This window comes from Dermacentor andersoni, chromosome 4 (genome assembly GCF_023375885.2).
Source record: "Dermacentor andersoni chromosome 4, qqDerAnde1_hic_scaffold, whole genome shotgun sequence".
NCBI lineage: Eukaryota > Metazoa > Arthropoda > Arachnida > Ixodida > Ixodidae > Dermacentor > Dermacentor andersoni.
Window position 1 is genome coordinate 84,415,194 of NC_092817.1, and position 27,288 is coordinate 84,442,481.

The window sequence follows — 27,288 nt, forward strand, 5'->3', positions numbered from 1 at the left end:
GCAATTTCATGTAAAATATCTGAATTTTGCAATTCTAACAGACATAGCCAACAGAATCTCAGATTTAAAGTTTTTTTTTTTTTTTACTGAGCCACAGCAGTTTAGGAAGAGCCTAGAAAATTTATCAGGATGAGCCTTTACATACTTTTGAACCCAATGTAGTTATTTCTAGCCACTAGCTAGTAAACAATACAGTTAATAATGTTTTTATAAAATGTTTATTTTACATATTGAATTACTTATATATCGAACTTTCTTGTGATCTCCTTCAGATTTGATATATCCGGGTCCGACTGTGCAAAGAAGACACTGCTGAAATCTATAATGTTGCAGTGAGCTAATGTGGGAACATGAAAGTGAGTGGCCATTGCCATTCAGCTTTCATTTTTGCGTCTTTTCTGGCTTGCGACGCCTTTGCACACTGTAGCAATGTTGCCTTATCACAATTTTATAAGTGTAACGTACGAATAAAGTTCAACTTAAATTTTCACTTTAATGTATCTTTAATGAGGAATCCTCCAGTTAAAACAATTTCTCTAATTTGCAATTATAAGTCAAAGAAACTTGCACTCCTTGTCTATTTTGGCATATTCGATTCGAATACAGTAGAACCTCATTACAAAAATATTGCAACCAAAACGAAAAATTACTTTGCTATATCCGATAATTCATTATATCAGTGTTCATTACATCAAGGTTCAACTGTACGTGCAATGCCATACAGTATGCAATTACTGATAAAAGCAATAAGAATTTTATATTTTAATTACCGTGAGTTGAGGTGATTTAATTACCAGAGAGCAATAAGGCAACAATTAAGGTAACTGAATAATGTGCAACAAAGTTGTAGAATTACAAACTCACAAGAGCAAAATTCAAACACTTTACAAAATCAATTGTAAAAGTATTCTTTACAGAAATAGACAGCAATATACATAGTAGAAACAGAGGCACCACTCCTCTTAAACTTAACAAGTCATCAAGACTAACATCATAAGAATTTTAAAGAATGAAAACCGTTTGGTGTATGAAAAAGATTGTTTATATCAATTCCACACATTAGCATACACAAATAACGCAAGATGATGAGCAAAACGAGAACAAGGTAAAAGCGGGAGCCAATGTTTTGACAAGTCCACTTGTCGAAACGTTGGCACCTGTTTTTACCTTGTTCTCGTTTTGCTCATCATCTTGAATTTCCATCTCCCGCCTTCCCTGTGTTTTCCACAAATAGTGCAAGTCACTTGAGAATCACACACCACAGTGTGCCCCAAATGCTACACTGCCGACATGACTGCTGCAAAGAGGTCAAAAGGAAAGTTGTAAGGGAGACCTACTCAGATTTTGTGCCGCTTTTCCATCAAGAACCTTGAGTTCTTTTGTCTTTTTTACATTCACTTTCTCTTCCGTCTTGTCCTTTTTTGCAGGTGGCTCCGACGAGAACTTGGAAACCAAGCCTTCAAAGATGTCCTCACTTTCAAGTTCATCCTCCCGTACCTTGACCCAGAATGCCTTTTCCGACACCTAGGAGAGAGGACAAGAGCAGCTCATTAGTGCAAATACACTGGCAGATTTCAGGATACCTTACAGTAATGTCACTGAAGCGCAGAGGACTCGCACAGGGACAGCTTACAGGACAAATTTTACAGTAAGTGCAGCATATGTGTACAGCACACCTCTTCATGAAAAGGCTCTTGGACAAAACACGTAAGGCCACTTCTAATGCTTCCACCAGTATACTCATCCCCCCTCCTCACCCCAATGTACATAGGTAAAAAAAAAATAATAACTCCCATACACCCTCTTTGGTTTGAAATGCATTGCATGTCCCCTAATAATGCTACTGTTGCTTTTTTTGTAGCTTACAGTGCATTTAGCTCCTGAGAAATATCCACTCCAAAAGTAGGCACTTGAGTGAGATAGCAGCCATACTCTCTAGTCTCGGGTAAGTTAGGCTGACCTGTAGTGGGAAATACATACAATAAGCTACTACGTACAGAGTTGTACACAGCTAAAGAAAACACCTCGTTAGTCTTCCATGCCTGGCTATCAGCTTCATTTTGGCACAATGCCCTGCAGACTAATCTTAACATTTAATTGATATCTGATTTAATCATACTAGCCACTTTTTTCCAACAATGCAAAATAAATGTTTACGGCAAAGGAGTTTAAGTGTTAATGAGGTGTTTTCTTTAGCAGTGGATTATGACCTGCACATGCCTACTCGTAGCACTTGCACTGCCCACTGTACGAATAAAAGGCTTACAGAAATTTTGCCTTCTAAAGCCACTGCAGTTATCAAAATTGACTGCTTTCCACTTTACCGTCCTAGTACTTACAGCTCCTTCGTTATTATGAATGTTGTTACCAAGTGAGGAACATGAACATAAGAGTCAAAAACAGACTTTATGACCTCAACAGCCATCTGGTTAGCATGACAGTCAAGTCAGTTGAAAGACAAGTGACTATGCTCTTTCACAAAAATCTGATGCCAGTTATTGTTGGTGCAGCGGCACAGACTGTGTTTACTTGGGCTGGTTGGTACACAGCTTACTGTGAGAAACAGAGCGAATACGAGATACAGAGGGCAAGAAACAGACACAATGAAGCACTGACTCACTCACTCACAAGCAGTGCTTTGTTGTTTGTTTCTTGCCATCTGTGCGCCGTCTTCACATTGTGGCACGCGTACCATAGCAGTGATGACATGTAGAAGTGCTGACACAGAAGACTGCCCTCTGTTTACTCAGCATGACATCGCCTTTACACAATGTTTTGCATCGCACATGGTGAAACAGAGGGTACGGCGAAAAAAAAAAACAAATGTTCACCTTCTGGGGCATGACCTTCTTCCAGTTGGCCCTTTTGAGAGTGGTTCCAACAGTGTACTTTTTCTTGGGCTTCATGCCATGCGGCAGTGCTTCGGGCTGGAGCGGTGACATGGGAAGTGCCCCGTTGGGCATCTGGCCCAACATGGCGCCCAGGCCCGGTGGTGGAGGAGGGGGTGGAGGTCCCCCCATTCCGGGTAAAGGCGGGGGTGGGGGAGGTCCCATCCCTGGCAAGGGAGGGGGAGGTGGGGGTCCACCCATTCCCGGCAAAGGGGGAGGTGGAGGGATGCCAGAACTGGAAGGGAGCGGTGGTGGTGGAGGAATGCCGCCACCTCCTGGCAGTGGTGGAGGAGGAGGAGGTGGGGGAGGAGGTGCTCCACCCCCCGTGGCAGACAGCAGCCCAGGGGGCACATTTAGTTTGGCACTGTTGGGGCTCTGGGTTGGGAATGGGGCAGAAAAAGTGTAGAACGAGACAATGTAACAGTCAGACAATGTAACAGTCAGACAATGCAACAATGCTGTAGGGCACTGTAATGCTTTAGCTGTGTTACAGAGGAAGAAACATATGAGAGAAAAAACTCTCTACTGACACATCAGCGCAAGCAGACTATCAGACAATGTCACACGGGGAAAATAAATGGGACAAAGGAAAAAGTAACGTGCCCCAATATGTCTATCCACTCGGGCTTGGAAAACATTTAAGGTTACATGCTGGGAGCCAGTATGGCAATGATGAAGAAAACAATGCGATTCAAATTAAACTCTGCGATAAAACATCTGCAAATAACACAACTCACTAAAGCCGGAAATTTCTGTGACAAAATTATATCTTAATGATGGATATGTCATCCTGCATTATTCATTCATTCTTTTATTTCTATGTGCCTGTTATGTTTGATGTTGCTACCATACTAGTCCTAATGGGTCTCCTAAACTGTACAGACAGACATATAGAGGCACCCATAAGAAGAACCTGGATGGGAGATGCCTACTGGCACATGTTAATAGCAATGTGTTTCATTGTCAAATACAAATGTGGTGATAATACCAAATGCTTCAATTTGAGTAGAGCATTTGTGATGTCAACTGCTCACAAGCTATGTACACCTAAACAGAACTTGCTGCATAATAAGCAAGTGACAACAAACACCATGACAACAATGGAGCAGGAGCAACCTTTACACATTGCATTGTGTCCATGGCTAAATGAAATATGAGCACAGGCTGGTACTATGTGCTCTCCTAATATTTAAGCCTAGTACGAGGGCCGACCAAAAAAGAAAAAAAACTTCCTTTGTAGAGCTCTTTGTAATTGTATTGCTGTGCTGTCCCATTAAGTGGGTGCAGGTTGACGATTCCCAAGTTAGTAATCAAGTTGACATCACTGTAAAATGTTTTACGGCTTTGTGGTGAGAGCTGTTTGAACCATTGTCGCGCTACTATCATGAAATTGTGACGTTTGTCCGTACTGGACAGCAAATATCCTTGAGAAGTGACCAAAGAAACACTAGAAATGCTTCAAACAACATTTATAAAGGAGGTGCTGAGCTATACACAATTTTTTTAGTGGTTTTTCTGGTTTCGAGAAGAGAAGCAAGCGTTAAAGACAATCCTTGCTTCAGCCGACCTTCAACCAATCGTACCTATGAGATTGTTAAAACAATACGACAAATAAAACAACAGGTGTCGTCACTACACAACTGATAAGATTTCAGAAGCTGCTGGCATGAGGTGGACCTCTTGTTTACGAGTTTATTTTGAGCGTGGAATTAGAGACGAGATGTGCTGCCGCAATGTTTGTTCCCTGTCTGCTCAGAGGACAAAAGCACAGAACAAAAGACATTTGTTTTATCTTGTGCCAGGGTTTGAAAAATCGCATAGAAAGTGACCTAGACCTTCTTTTGAAGATTGTTACAGATGATGAAAGCTGGTGCTATAAGTACAGCCCCAAAACCAAGCAAGCTTCAAGCCAGTTGAAAACGCTTTCTTCACCAAAAAAAAAAAAAAAAATGTGACAAGTGCATTCATGTGACTACGATGATCATTGCTTCTTTTTTTTCTTCTTCTGCTTCAGCATTTTGTGTGGAATACTGCAGCGGGAATTTATTTCCCCTGGACAGACTGTCAACCAGACATTTTACTTGGAGGTATAAAGGCAATTAAGGCAATTAATTGTGAAGGAAACACACAAAAATGTTGAATATGGGTGATTGGTTTCTCCATCACAACAGTGCCGCAGCTTACACTGCTTTGACTACGACATGATATTTAGCCTATCAGGAATAGGCCGGTGTTCCCCTAGCACTCTGTCCATCAGACCAAGCTCCCATGATCTTTTTCTTTATTTTTAAACAAGAAAATCCAATAACAAAAAGAGGTTTAACACTGTACATGAGGTGAATACAACTTCAGAGGAGCCACTCAATAGCATCAGGGTTGAGGAGATCCATACTTGCTTAGAACAGAGAGAGAAAAGTTTGGACAAGTGTACTGAATCTATTGGAGATTATTTAAAAAAACAATGGAGTGGTTTTTGTCTCACATGAAAGAAAAATAAAAAAAAATAAAATTGTTTCTCTCTCTCCAGATTTTTTGGTTTCCCCCCTCAGATTTTTCAACAAATGTGCGCTATTGTGAATTACATTAATGAGATGCAAAATGACTTTTGCGCTAAAAATGAAATGAAATATCTGAAAAATGCTCATTGACAAAGTTTTCATTAACAGAGTTGTAATAAGAGCCTCCAGAGCATTCCTCAGATTGCAGAAACAGGAAATATTCCTTTAACAGAATTGTAAAATTAATGGAGTTGTCAGCAGGAGGTACATTTTTGTCGTATCGAGGCTCAGACTAAACATGCTCAAGTTCAGCAAATTTAGAGCCACCCACAAGCAAAGGTGATAGTGTACCACATTCCTTCATAATTATCAGCTCTAAAATCTATTCTTAATACTTTTGCTTTGATCAAAAACTCAAGGAAGAACACAGAAAAAAAGTGCAGTTTTTCAAAAGATAGTCCAAAGTCAACGCACCTGAAATCCCTGTCCATCTCGAAGACGAGCTTCGTAGTTGGCCAGCCTAGCCTCATACTCCTGCTTCTGGGTGAGTGCTTCTTCCAGCTTCTTTTGCAACTGCTCCACATTTTCCTGTTCTTCACTTCTCGAACTCTGGATGATGTGCTCTAGAAGACAGAACAAGAAAATTTAAAAGTGACAAATTAAAAACGATATTTACTGCACCTATGCATGCTCGTAATTTTTAACTCATACTCCTTGTTGCCAAGACTACCCAGTGAACACGCCAAGGCAGTCAAGAGCCACGACTACAATTTTATTCTGAGACAGAATTTTGTGTGTCATCGTCAACACTATGTGTATATTTAACACCAACAAAACTGACCAGTGAAACAGATGAAGGGATGCAATTATGGGAAAGCCTAATTGCTGTAGCCAAACCACTTCATTGTCGCATTACCGGAGGCACACACAATACAACGTAGGTATCAATACAACGACGCCAATATGTCATCTATGCAAATGCTTTCTGGAAATTGATATGCATACAGACTTTCTCAACTGCAGACAAGGCCAGCGAGGCTTGCCTTCAAGTGCAAAGTCCTAGCAGCAGGAAACATACCCATTAGTGTGTCAATGTCCACTGGGAACCGTGCAAATCGCCTGAAATCTGGGTCATAGCCATTCTTGTGCAGTACAATTTGAGATATACAACCATCAATAAGCTTGAAGTATGCAGGCCTATTTGGGGTAAAAAAAATAAAAATACATGTAACACAAAACAGAAAGGTAAACTTCTGACAGTTCCTGCCATAGATATACAGTCAGTCCTGGATATATCGAACTCCAATGGGATTGTGAAATAATTTGATATATTGATCATTCAAAATATAAAATGTGCCTATCTAAAGCTTATCTAAAACCTCTGAACGTCTCGGTCAGTTTCCCGAGATCAGGAGAAATGGGAATTTGCTGATTTACTTCTCCAAGGCCGTGTCAAACACACAAATGTTTACTTATTTTTTGCAGATTAATTTCATAAGTAGCTTGCGCTCTGGAGTGGTCTTTAATGTACTGATAGCAATGCTGATCCTAAAAGCCCACGTTGCTCGAACGTGAGCCCTAGTGTAAACCTAGGCATCTCGCCTAACGTGAGATGCCAAGCGTATACTCTCAAAGTAATCTTGGCAAAGCCGCGGGGCTGATAATTGCTTAATTTTTTTTTATTAACAGGTATTAAATAGCACCTATGCAGACGACGCATGCACCTGGTAGCAAAGCGGTAGAGATGTGGATATGGCGAATATTGAAGAACCGTACACAACTGTTGACAGTTGTGTCATGCTTTGCCTAGACAGCCGGGCACATTGCTCGCTCATCATTGTTGAGTTGATCGGCATCTCTCTGAGTGTGTGTTCTCCCTGTTGCGCTCGTGATTTGAGTTGTTGCAAGAATGCCAATGCATTGCATGGCCGTAGGGTGCTCGAATACGTACTCAAACATGAGCATTAGCTGTGCAGTATACAATGCCGAGTGAGGAAGGCAGAACACATCCTTTCTGTCCTAGCTTTCAGAGCAAAAGCGTGCACCGTGGTGCAGCAGGCAAATGCGAAGCAGACCAGCCAATGCACACAAAGCATACAAACTGCAGTCAACGAAGCTGCACAAGCTACATTTCAACAGATCTACTTGGCAAACGGTTTCTCAGGGTGACTTAAGTACTAGATGCAGAAATCGCACATGAAAACCAAAGGTAAGTTGTATTCTAGGGCTGTATTTTAGGGCGATATTCTCGGGCGATCATTTTCGGTGGTGCAACATCTTCAAGATATTTCGTGTGTTTCTACATCGGACGCGTCGAAGTAGACGAACGAAATCCTTTCCGACACAGCTCTAGAAACAACAGGAACCACATGCTGCATTTGCAGCACCATGGTGTAGATGCAGCGGCAAGCCGTGCAGGAATGCTATGTTGGGCAAAATGGGCAAAGCTTTATCATGGCCGCAGTCCAGCCTGTCTGGCTGCGAGCTTATGCACACTTAGCACCAAGCCCCTCTATAGTCAAGCCTCAGCTATCAACGCGACAGCGTTAAGGAGCCCGTGTCGCAGAAAAGCCTGTGTCGGCGGCGTTGGCCGTGAGCGATAAATCCCGGGAGGCACTTCATGAATAAAAAATTTGCAAGATCGGTTGGGTGGGAATCGAACCAGGGTCTCCGGAGTGTGAGACGGAGAGGCTACCACTCAGCCACGAGTTCAATGCTTCAAAGCGGTACTAACGCGCCTCTAGTGAATGCGGTGTTGCCTTAGAAACGAGCTGTAGAAAGTTATACTGTGGTGTATATCGGTAATTATGAACATGTAAATTACAGAAGTCGCAGTTACACGAGTAGCGAAGTGCGTTTCTGCTACATTTCTTCTGTGCTTTCCGCACACGCAGAGCCATCTTGCGGCAAACACAGAATACCCCCTCCTCTCAATGTACGGCGCTGCCTCGACAGGTGGCGTGCCACGCGCGCATTGGGGCTGTGCGGGGACCGCTGCGAGGCGCGTTGCAGCCCGGACTCCCTCTTCCCTGACGACGCTTCGCCGTGCTCCCTCACGGGTTGCAGAATCAAGCGTCCTTTCTTTCTTTAGATCACTATCTCTCTATCTCTCTGCCCATGCCGATCACGACGTTTGGCTGGCGTACATCGTTTCCCCCTCCGAGACACCGAATTCTTCTGTTCGTTCCGCTTGCTCAGGCACATGTTTCGTTGCTGCGCCGAACGCTGCGTTGCTCGACGCTCAACGCGTGATTGGTGGGTGCAAAGTCCGATGCAGGGCGCCTCGTAAGTGATCACTGCGCCGTAGCGCATTGTCTTACACCCCTTGGCGGGTCGACAGGAACGCTGTCGTCTTCCAATCTTGAAGGCGAAGCTTAAGCGTCCTCAAATTTTTGTATCATCCTTTACTACAGATGGCGGTAGTTGTCGGATTGGTCGACGAGTCCATCACTTCCAGCGTGCTTGGCAGTGGCCGGTGAAGCTGGATACGTCACGCTGGAGACATTAAGATCGCTAAAATTTTCCCCTACTTATTAAACGTGACCCGGAGCAGCGCGGCGATCAGTTGTTGCCGCAGAGCTAGCGGACAAGTGCTTGGCGAGCAAGCGCTTCTTTGTCAAAGGCGCAAACGCAACATGCTCGCTTCAGTGAACCCGAACAGCATGCTGCTGGTCAGCCAACCTACCGCACCATGCACCCTGTTCCAGCTGCTCCAGTGTGTGATTAGTTACACTAAACTGTAGAAGGTCCAATTTTTGCCAATGTAGTGTAACTGAACCACACGTGGATCGTGCCCACATTAAGCCAGACTATATTGCACCTAATGCATCGAGGCCCTGCTGGTGAACGTAGACAACCAGATAGAGATAACTAGCTGGATTTGTAGAATATACTTCGCATTAAAAGCACATTGTGGGTGCGCAACGGCGTCGTCACAGCCCACGAAGCAGCTAACAAAGTATACCGACTCTGTGGCTAGCAGACATGCAGGACCTGTTCACTGATACATCGGAATGGAATACAAGCAAGGAAAGCAAACAGCACTGGTGCTGGTTCTCCACATTCTTCACTGTACATCACTTCTGCCGAGCGATAATGGCAGCGTTTTTTTTTTCAGTTTCGGTGTGAAAAACATTGTTTTTTGTGAGCTCTTTTGCCGCATTGACCTGTATTTCAAGTGTAAGATTTTGCACAGAGGCTACTGCATGTCTAAGTTATTTGAAACTGGGCTTTTTACTAAGTCGAAAATTTCGCTTCAGTTGGCCTTAAATTCATTCACTATGACCTGCGGACCTTCGACTCGTACAGCGATGAGCCTCGTGCACTGCTAAAATGATGGTCTTTCTGCAAAATGCAGATGTGGCTTGCGGTGGTGTTCTAAAAATACAGACTGTAATGTAAAAATCCGTCCAAGTGGGGGTTGGATTCATTCTGGCAACTCACAGAACCCTAAAATGCTATTTGTGGGAAGCCCTTGTTTATAAGAGGACAAACCTGGCGGCACAGACATCTCCAATTCGGCTCTTATGCCCAGAACCACTCAGTGAAAAGATAAGAGTATGTCATCCATGCTTTCTTGTGGAATGTATATCGGACTGCGAGACCTTTTGCATTCTTGAAGCAGAATGGCTATCTGGTCTTGCCAATAACAAACGGTCGTAGTATGAACAAGCCATCCATATTTGCAGTTAGCAAAACTGAGACATGCTACACCTTGCCAAGTTTTCCTCCATGTACTGCCTTTCAGATTCAATGTCTTTAGCAGCCAAAGCAGTGCCGTTCTGTCAGCACTGAATATTTCTGATGGTGCAAAAAGTTGTTGCGGCCCCATTCAGAGAAGCATACTTGCAGAGGCACGGCACAGTGTTCGATATATTGCGTGTGGCAGTGAACAGGAGTTCAATATACGCATAGTACAGCGCTATACTTTTGCATGGGGCTTCCAAGAGGATGCTGCAACTGTTCAATATAGACAATATCTGAATATATCCGAGTTTGATATATCTGGGATCGATTGTACAACCACCTAAATTCGTACCAAAGGGTTGTGAATGTACATGTACGGCACTGATAATACACTTGCAATTTCACACTACATTGAGAATAGGCAATTTTTGAGGCTTGCTATGTTTTGCCATTACTTAGGAGTTTCAAAATTGACCAGCTTAATTTACTGCTAAGTGTGCTGCTGTTTCATTCTGGCCATTCATGCCAGCTGCTTTTCTGGAGACAATCCCCGCAGCATATTCGAATGAGTTGAACTATGTAGAAAACCGAAATGACAGGGTGATAGATTGTTATCAGATGAACTATTAAAGGGGCCCTGAACCACTTTTTATCAATGTAGAGAAAGGCATTTGAAGTGAAAATAGGCCATTTTAGGAATACTTTGCCGCAATGTGTTCAGCAGAGGTTGAATTAATTGGCAATCAAACACGTCTCTGCTGTGCTCCCACTGCTTTTTCAATGCCTTGCACTGCGAAGGCTGCGGCGGAGTGGGGCGTGCCCACAATGCTCCGCCTTCTAAATGTCACTGTGATGTGCAGTTCAATTTCATTTTCGATGTTAATGCAGATGCCACAACTTCCGATTTCGGTGCTTATGATGCACTAAATGCAAGCCAAACACAGTTGTTTTCAGCTAGCCACAGTGTGCTTAGCCAGTGGACTTGTGGCAGCACCCCGTGGCAGCCGCTGTATCTGTGCTACGTGGCAGACCGCAGCTACCAATAGCAGCCGCGTATGGGAATGCGGCAGGCTTTTGTTGAAATGAGAGCGTTTGAGAGAAAAGTGACTTCGCATTCCGCTTGCGAGCTCCACGCACAGCGTACTACAGCAAAACTTGGCTCAGATATTCACAACAGCATATGCTACCCGCAGACTGTGTTATTTCATCAAGCCCAAGGGGTGGTTCAGGACCCCTTTAATGGTCAACTCCGACTCGAGGCCCATTACACGTTTGGTTATGAAGACAGGCTATTTGTGTATTGATTTTTACATTTTAATGACAAAATAAACTGCTTGAAATATACATTTTGACTCAACAATGAAAAAGGTCAGCCTTGAGTAGACAGGAGATGAGTTTAAAAAAAATTCAACCCTCTATATATTTCAGAACACTGCACGACACGGCGCGTGGAACAAGCTATATCAATAGGCTGCAAAACTTACTTGACGATGACATCGTCACGTATACACAGCAAGTGCTGCAGTATTGACAGGAAGGACATTTCACATGGCGTACCAGCCACTGAGCTCTTCAGCAGCTGAAAGCATTCGGTGACATCAGTGCGAAAAAGTCAAGGTCACGTAACTTTGTGGATTGCCATTATTTTTGCTGCCGAAGTGCAAGCAGCCAATGAAGAACTGCTACAAAACTAGCTTGGACTATCCCTGCACGCCAATTGCATTATGGTGACATGAAGACTTGGATGAACTGCATTCTGTAATTGAGCATGCAGAGCGAGATGAGTTGTGTAATGTTATCGTGGATAGTGAAGCAACTGCTGGTCCATTATACTATGCTATACTTAGTACAGTTGAATCTTGATAATTTGAACTCGATTGGGCCCGAAAATACGGTCGAATTAAAGGAAGCTAATTGAATGGAGGATTTACCTGCAGTGGCACGTATGCACTCAGCTAACACGAGTGGGAAATTCCACAAGATTTATTCACACGTATTTACAAATTACAGTCAGTTATTAAGCGAATCGGTGCTCGTACTGTGATAGGAGATGGCGGGTGCATGCATGTATAATTAAAATAAACACACCACGTCCCGTGACAATTGCCTCTTCGAACTTCTCGCATGCTGCACCACATATGACTGCTGTATTGGGAGAAAGTTGACTTTTGGGAACCGACATTATGCATTTATGCAACACGCCACGCTTTCCACGCTCCGAAGCCATTGGCGAGGATTACAAAAGTCGTAGTCGGTGCCATTGCTAACAGCAGCTAATTGTTTCAATGAAAAACACGGCACCAAACAGCAAGTAGCTTGGCGGCGAACGTCGAAGTAGTTAGGCCTAGCGTTGCCGCAGTGTGGCTACGGCTGCAAGCTGATCTTGCGTGCGAGTGCGCAGGCTCGAGGCAGCGTGATAATCAATATGGTGGTGGTGGTGGCTTCGATCAATGCCGTTTCAGTCCTGCGGTCATGGCAAAAAGTCCGGAAAATCGGACGGCGACGGTTCTTTTGCGTCCGAAAATTCAGACATTCTTGTACATTGACTCTATGTGGTACATGGCGGTGCCGCAACATTAACAGAAGTCACTAACCCGTCACTAACAGAAGTAATCGGTGATGAGCGCCTGCACATACCTGCGCACAAATTTCCTCCACGATTTTTTTTCTTTTTTGTTCGCGCGCGACGTTGAGCAGTCTCTCCTAAGCTCATCCTCTATGGCGGGGTCAATAACATGCTGGTCGGAGGCGGCGCCGCGTGATTTGGCGCGCTGCTGAGAGCATTGTCGGAGCGCAGTATGTTCGAATTGACCGTCACAAATGCTCGCGCGTTCGAATTACCGGGCGTTTTTGCCCATTGGAATACACATAACTTTGACGGGACCACGGCGCCAGTTCGAATAAACCGAATGTTCAAATTAACAAGACTCGACGGTGCTATGCTGTACTCTTGCTGATACCAATTTCGCACAGAATAACAAGTAGAAATAATGATGCATCAGCTTCCACAACCCTTTTGTTTGATTAATTTTTATGAAGCCTAAGTGGAAACACATGTCTCGCAAGAACTTCATTGAATCGTGGCCAGAGATACAAGGTCTTCAATGAAGGTGTGATCAGCAGATTTGTTAAATTTGTTCTATTCCAAATTTTGTTTTGCTGAAGTCTGCCATATCAAGGCTGAAGTACTAGAGCTGCTGTGTAGGTTGACAGGTGCTGCAGCAAAATGGCGCCATTAATAGAATGCAATATAACAGATTATTACATACAGAAGTATCAATATAACTGTCCCTGAATGTGTATGCCTGTTCAAATATCATTAGGTCTGTATATTTGCTTTTGTAGTAAGCCATAATTCTGTACTGGACGTTCTCTAAAGCAATTCAACTGAATTCAAACTTCTGATAAATTAATAAAACAAGTGGTCCAATAAAGTTTAGAGTAATATGGATTGGCTGCAATTACAGCCTATAATACTTAAGAAATCAAATGACTCACACAGGGCATAAAGGCTCATTTAGGTTATGACACAATGAAAAAATTTTAGCATCAAACGACCAGAAAAGGATATTTCCACTCTTGAGTGATGCTTTCACATCTCTGCGAAAGCTCCTCAAAATCAAAATCCTTTGTCTCTTTGAAAATATTGAGCTGGAGGGAAAGCTCTGGGCTTTCAATGATTTCGTTCATAAGATTCTGCAGAAACAAAGAGAAGGGCATTATATGTCAGCACAGTCCAATGCACATTTTCAAAACACAGCCACTCCCCTCCAACTCACCTCATAAATGTCCATCAGACCAGTGCGCATGAACTCATTTCGAAGATGCAACCTAAAATCGAAGTCTTCTGTCCCAGAAACCAAGGCATTAATAAGCTGGATACATGCTACCTGAAAAAGAAATAGAACATTTAGATAAGGTCACAAGAAGGTTAATAAGAGTACCTATGCCAGTGTTCTTTTCCTTTTGCACGGTTGTGTTCCTTTTCTTTATCACTGTTTTACTCAAAACTGTTTGATCCTGGTAATAACATAAGTGGAGTTCCATACTGTCCACTGACAATACGCAAAAGGGAATAGTCAATAGTGTTGTAATACGGTAGAATCTTCACATTATCCTGGCACTAGTCACGTATGTATATGTACAGGACACGACGATATGAAAGGTGAACATTTAATCAGTCCTCAAGCAACAATTACTATTGCAGTTTTATTTCAGACGTCATTCTCTAAAACTTGCTAACTAGCTCTCCTGTCGAAGTACCCACCCTTTCTGTGCTTTCTTCTCTTCAGTGCAAAAATGAGAAAAATCTATGGTCATGAATGCAAATGAAATCGCCCTTTCATAACAGACTTGACTGTATGCTCAAGCTTATAGTAACACCATTACTTCATCCCAGAATTCTGCAATTCTGTTTCAACAAGCAACATTGTTTTCACTGTTTCTTTCTGGAAAGTTCTACTCAAATGACTGAAATGAATGCCCTGAAGTCACATTTAATGAGGGATGCAACAGTGGGCAAACTGGTGTTCTAGATAGTAACCAGATCCATAACTTAACATACTTCATCAAACTGCTTCACATGCCTAAAGTTTCTTAATACATGCAAAATTCTATATAAGTGCATGCATTTTTGCATTTTGCTCACCCAACGTAGCCACAGTGGGTAAGATTAAACTCATGTACACAACCACGTATTCAGCAACAGAACGGCACAGTTGCTGAGCCACCGTGGCAGTTAACAGGTTACGGTATATGAAAATTTTATGAATATGTCTACACAATTGTGAGCAAAAAAAAAAATGATTGAGCTGTCAAGCGATACACAGGCACAGTTCCAAACATGAGGAGGAAGACCTCTTTGCACACACATGGTATAGCTCGCACATTTTATTGTAGTTATTGACCAAGACAGCTCACACTGAACGAAACCTTTTCTTTATGCTCAGCAGGAATTCATCACTATCATCAGCCCATTTTAATTCCACTAGATGGCAAGGGAACGTAGAAAGATGCCCAATTATACCTGTCCTTTGTCAATCAAACTCACTTTATGGCTGCAAATTCTCCAGCCTCTTATCACTACATCTCAGGCTGTCTTGCTGTATTTACTCAATTCTAACGTGCCCTCGATTGTAACGCGCACCCGTTTTCCGCGACCCCCCAAAAAATTACCTCGATTATAATGCGCATCCGTTTGCCGTGACGTAAAAAAAGAAAACTTCTTTACAGTACCGCACACCTCATTCTTTCATACATATATACAACTTTCTCTCATTTGGAAAAAACAAAGATTTACTTCCAATGCACTAAAGTTGTGACAAATAGAAGAAGTTGCAGTTTTGCCTGAAAGGCGAAGCATCGACTACGATATCAAACTAGTAGACAGCTATACGAAAAGTAAGGATAGTAGTTTTATCGGTCGTATAAACTTTTAAACATTCACTTACTAGCTAAATTAACAAGCATGGTGTCATGAGCGCACGAGCGAACATGAACACGTCTCACTCAATGAATGTGGAAACTCTTTATCAAAATGCTAGAGCGAGGAAGTGCGGTAGCAGGAGAGAGGGAATTGACCTTTGTACGGCCTCTCACTTCAAGGTGAACTAAGCAACGAGAACACAGCGTGGTGCGCCTAGATGTGCGGACTCTTGTCTCCATCACAGATCGCTTTCAAGATAGGGGCTGTGCGCGGTCGCGCCGTATGTAGCAGCCGCCAGCGTAGAACGCCTCTCCTGTTTGCGCCAGTCCCGTAAGTAAGTTTCGGGAACTTTGAACGCCCATGATGTGGCCCAATTTCCGTCGTCTCCGCACACGTGATCGCGGCATTTGCGGCATCGTGATTAACTCAGCATGTCTTTGCAGTCGGCACTTCCATGCTGATGAAGCAAATGCAGAAAATGGGAAGACGGACGGTGCACTAACGTAAGCCAAAGGAAGCATTGCCTAAGCACCCGTACTGCAGCACATGGCAAAAGCTATCTCGAAGCACATACGAGGCGGTGATTTTGAAATGGCGATGGCAATATGGAAACGCAGATTTAGGGTCGTACTTAATTCTAACGCGCACGCAATCTTTGGACCCATTTTATCGGAAAAAAAGTGAGCGTTAGATTCGAGTAAATACGGTAATTGGCTGCCCTTTTCTTTTTTTGGCACTTATTCCATTATCCTAGCTGACTCGTTCACCTCGTCATGACCTGCTCAAATCCACTTCTCAATCTCAACTGAAATTTCACCTACGTGCATTTGATTTCCAATCCAGGCTGGTTTCTCTTTCTTGATGTTGCACCTATTACCTTCTTATCACTCGCAGGCATTATAAAAGGCATTAAATCAACTTTATATATCAGCTTTGTACACAAGTGCAAAAGAAAACAAGAATGGACAGGGCGACGACACGTGCAAACTAACTTTAGAAGAATGAGTATTCATTACATGGGTTGCATTAACGAGTTGACTGAATCACAGGTTCACAGATGGGAGTTGCATTTTCTGTCCAAAGTTAAAAACCGGCAGACATCCAGTGCCAAGAAGGCCGAGGCTGAATACTCATACGGAAAAACTGATTAATCGAAATTAATCAATGAATGCATGACTAAAAAAGCCATCTGAACATACCCTAAGAGAATCGTTGTCCCTGCACGCCAGACCGGCCACAATGGGGGTAAACCTTTCCCGCTCTTCCATCTCAGCACATTCAGTGATCGCTTTCAGGACTTTTTCATGCCTGCAAGAAAGACATCTCTTATACACAGGAGTAAACTAATGCTGTCCTGCAATGTGTCCTATCATATAAAAAATGATTGCAAACAGGACAGTTCTAAGGCTTTTAAAGGCTAAGCCTGTACAAAATTTGAAACAAGTAAGAAGCTTAAGCATGCATGCAAATTGTGTTTGTGAAGTTATGTTATATGGCTAGTGCACATGAAGTGCTGGCATGGATGTTGTCACAATGTAGTGACAGTGAAGAACAAAATGATGATGAAGTACACGTGTCAATATAAGAAATGTATCATGAATTATAATAACTTCCCAAGCTTTTCTTTTTATTTACTTGTTCTGCAGTGTATACAACAGAACCTCGTTCATACGTTTTGGGGGGGAGAAAGATGCGAGAAAGAAATGTACTAGCCAGGAAAATGTACAATCTGAAATCACTAAGAAATGTGGCAGACAAGTATAGTTGACATCTATGTAATGCGAAGCGTTGCACAAATTGTTGCAGCATCTTTTTCTGGTGGGGCATTTTAGCAGGAAATTTTTACGTGTCCACTTGGCAAGAATCATTGCAGCACAACACAACGATGCTCGTCGAACTGGTAAGGCTCAAACGGCCCGAGACATGCTTTGTCATTTTCCTATTGCATGGTGTTTAGAGATGGCAACGAGAAACTGAAACGAAATCACGCTGGCGAAGCCAGAACACATTGCCACCAGGAGACATGCTTTGTCATTTTTCTACTGCGTAGTGCTTAAAAAACGGCAACAGGAAACCAAAATGGAATTGAGCTGGTAGGCAACACCGGAATACGATGCTTCCAGAGCAAAACATGACGCTCACTTCATGTCGCCTGCAGCAGAGAACACAATGAGAGTATGTGACATGTGATGAGCAGCGAGATGTACCAGTACCAGAAGAGGAAGCTGAGTGCATGCCAACATTTTCACATCACATGGGCGGGTGAGGACTGTGGGGAAGCTGCCATGGCGCATGCCTACTGCTCTCGATCACGTGTGCCCCACGCCATTTCTTGTTCGCATGCGATCTAGCAGTGGGGCCAGTGGGGAAACTTATATGATCATTGGCAATGCATATCTTCAACATGATGCATCAACAGCTGACAGATTGATGACGTACCCGTTAGGTGGAACTATAGAAACAGCCGCAAGCAGCTTCACCACATCGACCATAATGTGGGGCTTAGTGACATCCATGCTGGCCGACACAATGGTGAGTGCCGTTTCGTGCTCGTAGACATATTTCAGACCCGGCTGCAGGGAGTGAGAACAAATTCGAGTCAGATCCACACATCAGGCACACACGTACGTACTGTCAGTACTCACACAATGGAAATCAACAGTGGGGCAGCCGCAACAGTTCTGTCTGTAGTGAACCACAGACCCTCTTGCCAGTGGCCAGAAGTAATAATCTTGCACCAAATGTGCTCTCACTCTCACACTTTACCACAATGCAACATTTTGCTTCTGCAGGTGGTGCCACATGTACCGGCGGCCAGACGCTTCAACTGTTGCATTTCGTTCTGTGAGTTTTATATGTTATTGCGACTACACATTGCTCTGGACTATATAGTGCACCCAGTGCACAACACTTCAGTTAGAAAATGTGCCATTATGCAAAACAATATAATGGCAACATCAGTGACAGTATCTGACTCAATTAAGTTTAAAGCCTCACGAGCCCACTATGAGAAAAAAATAAGAAAACTATCACAATGGCTCATTTTTTGTCTATTTGATACATCATAATGATATGGTTACAGCATGACTTCCAAAATTGATACATGTGCGCAAAGGTTATGGGAAATCTAATTCAAGAAAGGCAACGATGACAGAATGTCTACCATTATCTACCTTGTGAGGAAGGTTTGCCATAAGCCCAAGATTAACAATCATTCATGACAAGATGAGGTCGTCAAGATTCCTTAGTATTATCGTGAAACCTTTTACAACTTTAACAAGAAGCAAAAGGGGAATCACAAGGTGATGCATCAGTTCAACTGCTCGGTAAGAACAGTTGCACCAGCCATAATCATTGTAAGCAACCCAAACTTTCGTGCAGAGCACACTGTGACAGAAAATAAAAATAAATGCTTGTTCAATCACTCACCGTGTTGTTCATAAGTGCACGAACACAGCGAATGACTTCATGCTCGATTCGTTCATACCGATTGTCTCTGGGATACCTTTAAAAAAAAGAAAAAAAGAAAGAAAAAGAGCAGATATTTGGCATCATAAGCAAGCACCAACAAAATTACTGTACAGAGAGTGTGGAACTCCTTTTCTGATGCTGCCGTAAGATCAAAGTTGGCTGACACATTTTGAAGTGTATCGATGCCATTCCAATTTTTCATATCCATCTGAGAGATGCTTCTTTATACATTTGCATATCTAGCGATTCTGAGTAGAAGTATTGTTACTGTCACTGCACTTCTTTAGAAATACTTTGTACCCAACTTTAAATAATTTCACTCCTGGATATTACTGTATCCTATCTTTCTGCAATCAACTCCTGTCTCACTCAAGCTGTCTCACTTACATTAGCGTTCAACAAATAAACGCTTATACAGTAAAACCTCATTAAACTGTACCCGCTTAAACAGTAGCTTCATTTTAAAAGTAGTAAAGTCAGATCCCCGACTCAGTGGCCATTGAACATAATGTGTTTTGTATCCACGTAAACCGTACCAGCTCATTGCGTACGTATCAGTTAACACGTAGTGTTTCCACTTTTCATCACACAAACACAGCGGTGTGGCATCTCCATCGGGTGGCCTGGCAGAACAAGTCTCAGAAATCGGAACAACGGTCTCCAAGCACCCTGTGCGTTCGTGCGTTGAAGCCACATCAACATCAACACCATTTCGGCGGCGTGCCAGAGAGCGTTGTGGCGTCGCGCAAGCGAGGACTCGCGTCATGGCGAAGCTTGGATAAAAAAGATGCTGGATGCTCATCATAGAAGAAAAATTAGACATCGTTCGTGCTATCGAACGTGACACGAAGAAGTCAGCGCTGCCACGCGACAGGGATCTGCTGTTGACTACGGTGTGTGGCATTTGGAATGCGAAGAAGTTGCTCTGCAGCACTGCTGCGACCGCGAAGAGATGTCGGCTACGAGGTTCGACTTTTCGCCATCATTGCCTCTGTTGTTGCCGAAGTGTTGGCTAGCAACAGTGATGAAGATGACACCATAGAGAAAGAAATTCAACTGTGACGACACGGAAAGCGACAGCACAGGCAATTCAGGCTTGACAGTGGCAGAAGCTGTGCGCTACGTCAACTACATGAATGCAATCGTCGCAACGAGAACAGCACCCTGTAATGAAAAAGGTGCCCTGCGACTTCTGCAGCGCTACCGCGCACGTGTACGGTGAATAGGTAACTCCAACGAGTAATCTGCCATGCGAGTGTTTGCCGAGAAGAGGGGAGCTGGCTGAAAAGCTGCCTCGCAGCTTCAGTAAGTTTGAGGCCACTGTCGTCGCTGCTAGCCCATCGTGGCATCAAATGAAAATAACACTTTTGTCGCGCGAAGTGAATAAATATTTCATGTTTTTTCCCCTTTCATCACGCTCTCTCCGAGTTCTGTTTTTGACAGGTAAGTGGTTGATTTTGTGCTATTTTCGCTAAACAGTACTACCGTTTAGTACATACTTTTTCCGAGGTCTGGCCAACTACGGTTTAATGAGGTTTCACTGTAATGAACATCAGATATAATGAAGCTATTATCGCGTAGGACACAATTTCACTATAACAAGGCTGAACTGTATATATAGAAATATGTGCATTCCCAAATAAAATAGATACATATTGACAGGTTCATAAGAGTTAAACTTGCCCGTCACATAAGGAATTCCACCTGTGTAAAGAGAGATTGAGTTAACGAGAGGTAATGCAACAGCTACAGGGAATTCACCTCGGCAAACTTTTGTGGCCAAAAAGGCGCAACTTGCCGTTTACATCAGAAGGCTGGCCTGTGCAACAGAAGGGGAAACAAAGCAGCTGCGAGATTTTCAACCTAACACAAGCTGAACAATGCTTAATATACATTATTTACTGAAGAAGCTGAACTTGCCTCTTACGTGAGCACGCCTGTCTGCACGGGAAAAAGAAAAATTTCATAGGAACCATTGAAGAATGCTGAATCATCACCAAGCACAAATCTTCCTGGATGTTTGCAAGTTTTTCAGCTGTTGACCCACATAGCTAAATGTCTGTTGCATTTTGAAATAACTGTCAAGCTTAAAGAGTACATAGAAATTTCAGAGCAATGAGTATGGCAGCACATGCCAGAAAGAATCTGAGGTTAAGCACCTGAGAGCGTGCGTAATGTATAGATCGCGATCTCTTAAGCTCACAAACCCGTTCAGAGCAAGCGCACATAATCTCGACTGCCGTCTCCAGCTGTCAGCGAAGCCCGCACTGGGCTGCGAGTTTGACGACCGGGCAGCCGATGACAAAGCCATGGTGAACGAACACTTGTGACAAGCATGTGATAAGAACGGGCTGGTTGTTCTTTCATCTATCTGCTAGTTCCCACTGTCGCTGGAAAAAGACAGCTACCCTCTAGAAGCACTGCAAATTCTGGTCTTACACTTCCCAAAATATTTCCGCCAAGAAATTATAATGTTACATTATTTCTGCTGTACTCGTCAGAGGCCAGAATTGGCATTCTTAACTAATTGTGGTTCATAGCTGTTGTTCCTGCTCCAACAGTTTTCGACGTACATTACACGAGCATGCCGATTCTGACTGGACAGAATCCCATCTGCTTGGTATTTCAGTGTATTGCAGTGTCTCTATGAGTCAACAAATAAACAAATGAAACTTACAGTTTACACCTCTGAAGAATCTTCAGCAGTTTGTCCATGCCTTCCTGTAGGAAATCCTTCAGCCAACTGAAGAAAATATACATCAACATAAGCAATTCTTGAACACAGTGTTACGTTCTAAATATATTGTCCAACCATTTGTAAAAAAATTACCCACTTTTGCACTGTGATGCTCCCTACACCTTGGGAGGAAGACTGCTTTTTAAACACCAATGGGTCACAGGATCATTTGCCCACGCAGTGTAAGGTTTGGTTCTCTGTACTATATAAACTAAGTGGCTACCAAAGACAACTAGTTTGCGGTCATCATTTTTTAAGCATGTTTCTATCTTTTCATTGTACCTTAACAAATGACATTTTAATGCGATAGCATTAAGGGCCCCGCGTCGCAGAAAATGTGGTGTCAGCGCACAGCAGCGGCGTCCCATGGCGGCGTTCCGTATTCAGCATCGGACATCGTTTGAGTAAAAAGATTTCAGAACCACACATACCCAGGCCATCCATGTGGCACAAGGAAGTTACTGAACTAATAGAATTTCTCAAGCTAAAATAGATAGAAAAATTGTAAAGTACCCCTCACACACAACCTACAGACGTGATAGCGTCGGATTGTGATCTGAATATACGAGGAAACACAATTCTGTTATGCGAAAACTCAAACCCCTTCTTCCAGCGTTTCTACCATTCATAGAGTGGCCACGGCGTCCGCCATATGCGCACGTCGGTGCGCAAATATCTTGGAAGCCACGGAGTAATATTACGGTTACGTACACTGCAGTTGCCAGGAAGCGTGAGAAGCAGTCAAGGATTTTTGAATGCTATCGTTTTCCGCACTTAAAGGCAAAGCTTAAGCATCCTCCAAATTTTTTTTTAAGCACACTTATTCACACCTCTAGTAAATGGCAGTAATAGTACATGTTTATGTTCCTAAGCTTTTTGAGCTAGTATTCCTTCATTTTTCTAGCTTTTGTTAGGTAGCAGGAAGTATGGTGGGGTCAAGGTAACTCTAATGAGCAAATCGTGGATTTATAATTCACCATGAACGTGACGTCAATGTAGTTCAATTAGGATGACTTGCTTTACTCAATCCAAGCATACAGATATCAATTGTTTTATTCTGAACACGAAACTATGCAGCCAACCTAAATTCAAAGATTTTGCTCAGCCTCGGAATGATGATAATGAGCTATTATTTTGACGACAAGTGTAGGTCTCCGAAAGAGCTTTCCAATTTGTGCAAGCAATATAAGCGAGTTGAAGCTAGTATTGCAAAACAGAATAAAATTGTGCTGCTGATGGTATTTCCATGTCAGCTTTCAAACGAGCAAGCTTCTTGTCCCCCCCCCCCCCCGCTTTCTTTCTTCCTTTAAGAACACGTCGCAAAACAACAACATCCTTTGCATGCTGTGGCGGCTAAAGGGAATAGGCATGCGATAGGCAGTGACAGCACCAGACAATACCAAACAATGCCAAACAAGGGAACTGTCCTAAAGCAGTACAAAAAGAAAAAGAAATTGTAGAGGCATTTATGTCGGAACAAACAGGACGCACACGTGAGTAAGCGCTCCTTCAGCGGTGTTACAAGATGCCTTGGTATCATTCATGAATGACAGGCTTCACACAAGATGATGATGTTCACTGTGTTATACTCAATTTCTATCATTTGAATTTGCGTTTGCCAACACTCAATGCTAACTGTCTTGGTTGTATTTTTGTTTGGTTTTCAGTGTGAACATTCTCCTTGTTGAGTGTCTAGAATCTGTATAATATGCATGTCAAACACTCAAGAAAGAATAAGCATTTGCTGGTGACCTCAATGTTTGGTTCCTGTTTATTGTTAGTATGGTTTTACATCTGTATAACAAGTGGCATGCCTTAAAACCCAAGACAAAATAGGCATAGTTTCTCTCATCTAGCACTCCAGGATCAGAATATAGAATGAACACAGTTCCAGGATTCAATTACGTTACAAGAGCTCCATGTTCTTCAGATCGAAAATGCCTCTTGCAGTATGTGTGTGCGTGACAGCATGGTCTGTTGAAGTCCTCCAAATGGATGTCACAAGCATTAGAAAATGCGTCAAAGTTTCAATAATGGATTGTCTACAATTGTCTGTGACAACAAAGCTTAGTTCCATAGTGACTAGGTTACAGAAAAAGAGCAATTATTACCTGACAGGGTTGTTTGTGAGGGCTATGCGCAGGGATTCAATACCACGAAAGAGCTTGTCAGCTGATGTGCCTTCGCTGCTAAGGAAGTTAACGTAGTCCAAAGCAGACTCATATTTACTACTCCTTTTACCACCCTGAGAAAAAGAAAAAAGAAAACAGCTTATGAACCAAAGCTTCAATCAAAATATCACACATTGCTTTATATGACTAACTGACATACACAAAACATGTTTCAAGTGACAAGGAGCAAACAGGCCATCTCCTAATACCGCTTACTCAAATTCAGCTAATTTCTTTCAATATTCTGATTTAGTTTAGTAAACTGTTATTCATATTGAAAATGGAAAGAAAGTGCCGCCTTAGCAAAAAGTATCACCGAAAAAAGAGTGCCCGCTTCTTAATTTCCACATAACGCACAACTTAAAAAATATTGGGCATATCTTATCGACACCTTGCCCCCCCCCTGACATGTAAGGCATAAAATAGCTTTACCAGAGCATCTTAGTACCCAATGCCCCCACATCTCTACCATTCTAAATTTATGCAGCTGCTGCTAGGGATAAATTTATATTTTCAGTACGAAACAGCTGTGAACACTCACTGCAGCCGTGCCCTTTAGATGCATTGACAACATCTCCCGCTTCTCCATAAGAGTCCGATTCAATAGTGGCTCCCGTTTTTCATCGGTCAAGTTCATGTCATCCTGTAAGCACAACATTGAGGTGGGTATGTAAAGGACAGTCACTGCAAGCACTTGATCAAAACAGCCATGTAAGGGAGTAAATAATCATGCCAGACACAAGAAAGAATGTGGGCTTCAGTGTTCTTGCACAAGCTGGGACTCTATTAATAATTGATCCCTTTCAATGACACATTCTCCTTTGCATAACACAAAAGCCTGCAGTATGCCTACTATTATATGAAAATATTGAACCAATATGTTTTAACAGCTGTATCCAAATGTATGCTGAGCTTAGCCGAACAGGTTCAATCCCAAATTTGACTTCAAAAGTGACGCCAGAACACTTAACCAGGCATGTTAATTGGTTCATGCTACCACAGAAAGCTTTTTCGGTGTTGAGAGTTCATGACAGAGAAATGGCATTGTTCATGAAAAGACAGATGTTCGAAACAAGGTTAATAACAATGGATCCTGTTCTGGCTTATGAATTTCTATTGTTACATTCCCTTTTGCTGCTTTGTCTCATCAACATGATAAGAAAGTGACATTTCAAGAAAAAGAGTGCTTAAGTAGTAAAAATAAGGCTTCAATAGAGTGCCTCAATAGTAAGGCATTAGGTATTTCAATTACATTTAATGCCATACACAAATACACCTACATATTTCAGTTCTTACAGGTAGGAAACTTGGGATCACAGAAGTTTGGAGCAGCTGCCTGTTGTAATTAAAGAGCATGTGCAAGACAACTGTTATACTTGGTTTCTCCAAATCCACCAGGCTGACTCCGAATAATTATAGATTTTTTAATTTCCATTTACCCAAATCTATGCTGATACTTTCTTACAAAATGTATGTGCTAGGGACATCCAGAAATTAAGCTCCGACAGCGCTGAAAAATGGTGTAATACGTCCAAGCAGAATGATGCTGTGCTTGAATGAAGCAGGTGGTACACGGTCGAAATCTGGCATTTTCGGCGTGCCGTGGAGGCAGTCTCTGTTGGGCAGTGCTAAATTAAAAACATACACAGGACAGCATTTCCATCTTTACTGCACCTGCTCCTGTACAGTTGCCTGCCGACTATGGTGTTTGGGCTGTAATACTGTTTTTGTGCGCTAAGAATGTGACGCAGTAGACCAATATCCACAAAATTTTAATTGCGTGCAATGTATGAATCGGACACCATGAGCAATCATACAGTTGAACAATGGTTCAGGCAATTCAGAGAAATACCATTTGTTGGGCAATGCCATAACTCAAGTAGGGAACATGCAAGCCTCATAACATCTTATGTATTCTAACGTTATAAAGATGAGTGCTTGGTCTGTTTGAACTTGGCAAAAACCTATTGGGAACTTGTCAGGCCCATTTTTGGCATGATCAGTCACACCATGAATAGGATAGTTTTTATGCACGCGCTTCATACTTCAGAAAGAAGTGACATCCTGGTTTCGGTTATTGGCAGCAAAGTTGTATGACACTGGCCTGTAAAACACAGTGCCGCACTGTAGCAAAAGCAGGTTATGTGTAAGTGTATCTGCAGTAATAAACAAAGTTTCTTTCTAATATTTGTGGCTCATTTAACAAAATGCATATTTACTTTTTGGATACACTACCTACATACCTTGCTTAAACTCAAGGATGTGGTTTAAGGGTCTGATAAGTCGTTTGCAACCCTATGATGTCACCACTGAAAAGACCTTTTAAGGACAGTCTGTGGAGACAATACACCAATCGGCAGACAGCAGAAATGCACCAGTTAAACTTGAGTGGTCACACCAACAGTGCATCGCTAAAGGACAGAAGTAAATAATACACACAGTGCTGACCAAGGTAAAATGTATTAAATTAAAAGACCTCCTGGCTCCCTCATGGGAGAAAAATAAAAAAATTATGGGGTTTTACGTGCCAAAACCACTTTCTGATTATGAGGTACACCGTAGTGGAGGACTCCGGAAATTTCGACCGCCTGGGGTTCTTTAACGTGCACATAAATCTAAGCACACGGGTGTTTTCGCATTTCGCCCCCATCGAAATGCGGCCGCCGTGGCCGGGATTCGATCCTGCGACCTCGTGCTCAGCAGCCCAACACCATAGCCACTGAGCAACTACGGCGGGTCTCCCTCATGGGAGCCTTTTTCACAATGGTCATTGTGAGCAAAACTACCACACAGGAGCAGAAATCTCTTTTGATGCAACACTGTATGTATCATATACTATGATCTTCCCTGACCAGACAGTATTCTATCAGACTCTTGACTTTATAAAGGACAGAAGAAGGTCAATCAAACAGTAGCCACATGGAAAAAAATCCCTGCTAGACACAATTTTTTTTAAAGTGCTGAATGTCCAGCACACTTCACAAAACTGAGAAAAGCGGAACAAATTACATGAAGAAACAGACCAGGCAGCAAGTGATGTCAGTCCAGATAGTAATAAGAGAGAGCCCGATACAAAACAGGTTTTTTTGTGCTACAGATGCAAGTACTTAATTACTGCCAATGCTATATGCAAATCCATTATCGCAGATGAGAAATGTACTTCACTCTGCAGTTGCTGATGTTTGTTGTCAACGTGAATAGAAAAAGAAAGAAACTTCCTTTCAAGTTTTCAGCTTTTCTAGGCATTGGGCTGATGAAAGGCAGCAGACATATGGTTAAATACAGTGCTGCACATTCATCTAACATGTCATTTGCGAAACTCACTTTCAGGGTTCCTATTTATGACAGTCAGTAGCATGACAGTTCTGTTTGTGTGGCTGAGGTTCTGTACTCTTGCAATCACATGCAAATG

General features: G+C 42.7%; 1 protein-coding gene across 3 annotated transcripts in view; it reads right to left on the minus strand.

Annotated features, from left to right (window-relative positions):
* Positions 1–27,288, minus strand: part of dia (diaphanous related formin 1) — a 53,307-nt gene that overhangs the window by 20,801 nt on the left and 5,218 nt on the right. For all 3 annotated transcript variants that reach the window (XM_050183370.3, XM_055073988.2, XM_055073987.2), the window contains 13 exons: positions 24,418–24,519; positions 23,817–23,950; positions 21,646–21,711; positions 18,927–19,002; positions 17,937–18,070; positions 16,697–16,805; positions 13,852–13,962; positions 13,644–13,768; positions 11,557–11,673; positions 6,465–6,583; positions 5,861–6,009; positions 2,832–3,263; positions 1,338–1,524 (listed from right to left, as the gene is read on the minus strand). In XM_050183370.3, coding sequence (XP_050039327.2) covers positions 1,338–1,524; positions 2,832–3,263; positions 5,861–6,009; positions 6,465–6,583; positions 11,557–11,673; positions 13,644–13,768; positions 13,852–13,962; positions 16,697–16,805; positions 17,937–18,070; positions 18,927–19,002; positions 21,646–21,711; positions 23,817–23,950; positions 24,418–24,519 — 1,861 coding nt within the window. The remainder of the gene's footprint in view (positions 1–1,337; positions 1,525–2,831; positions 3,264–5,860; positions 6,010–6,464; positions 6,584–11,556; positions 11,674–13,643; positions 13,769–13,851; positions 13,963–16,696; positions 16,806–17,936; positions 18,071–18,926; positions 19,003–21,645; positions 21,712–23,816; positions 23,951–24,417; positions 24,520–27,288) is intronic.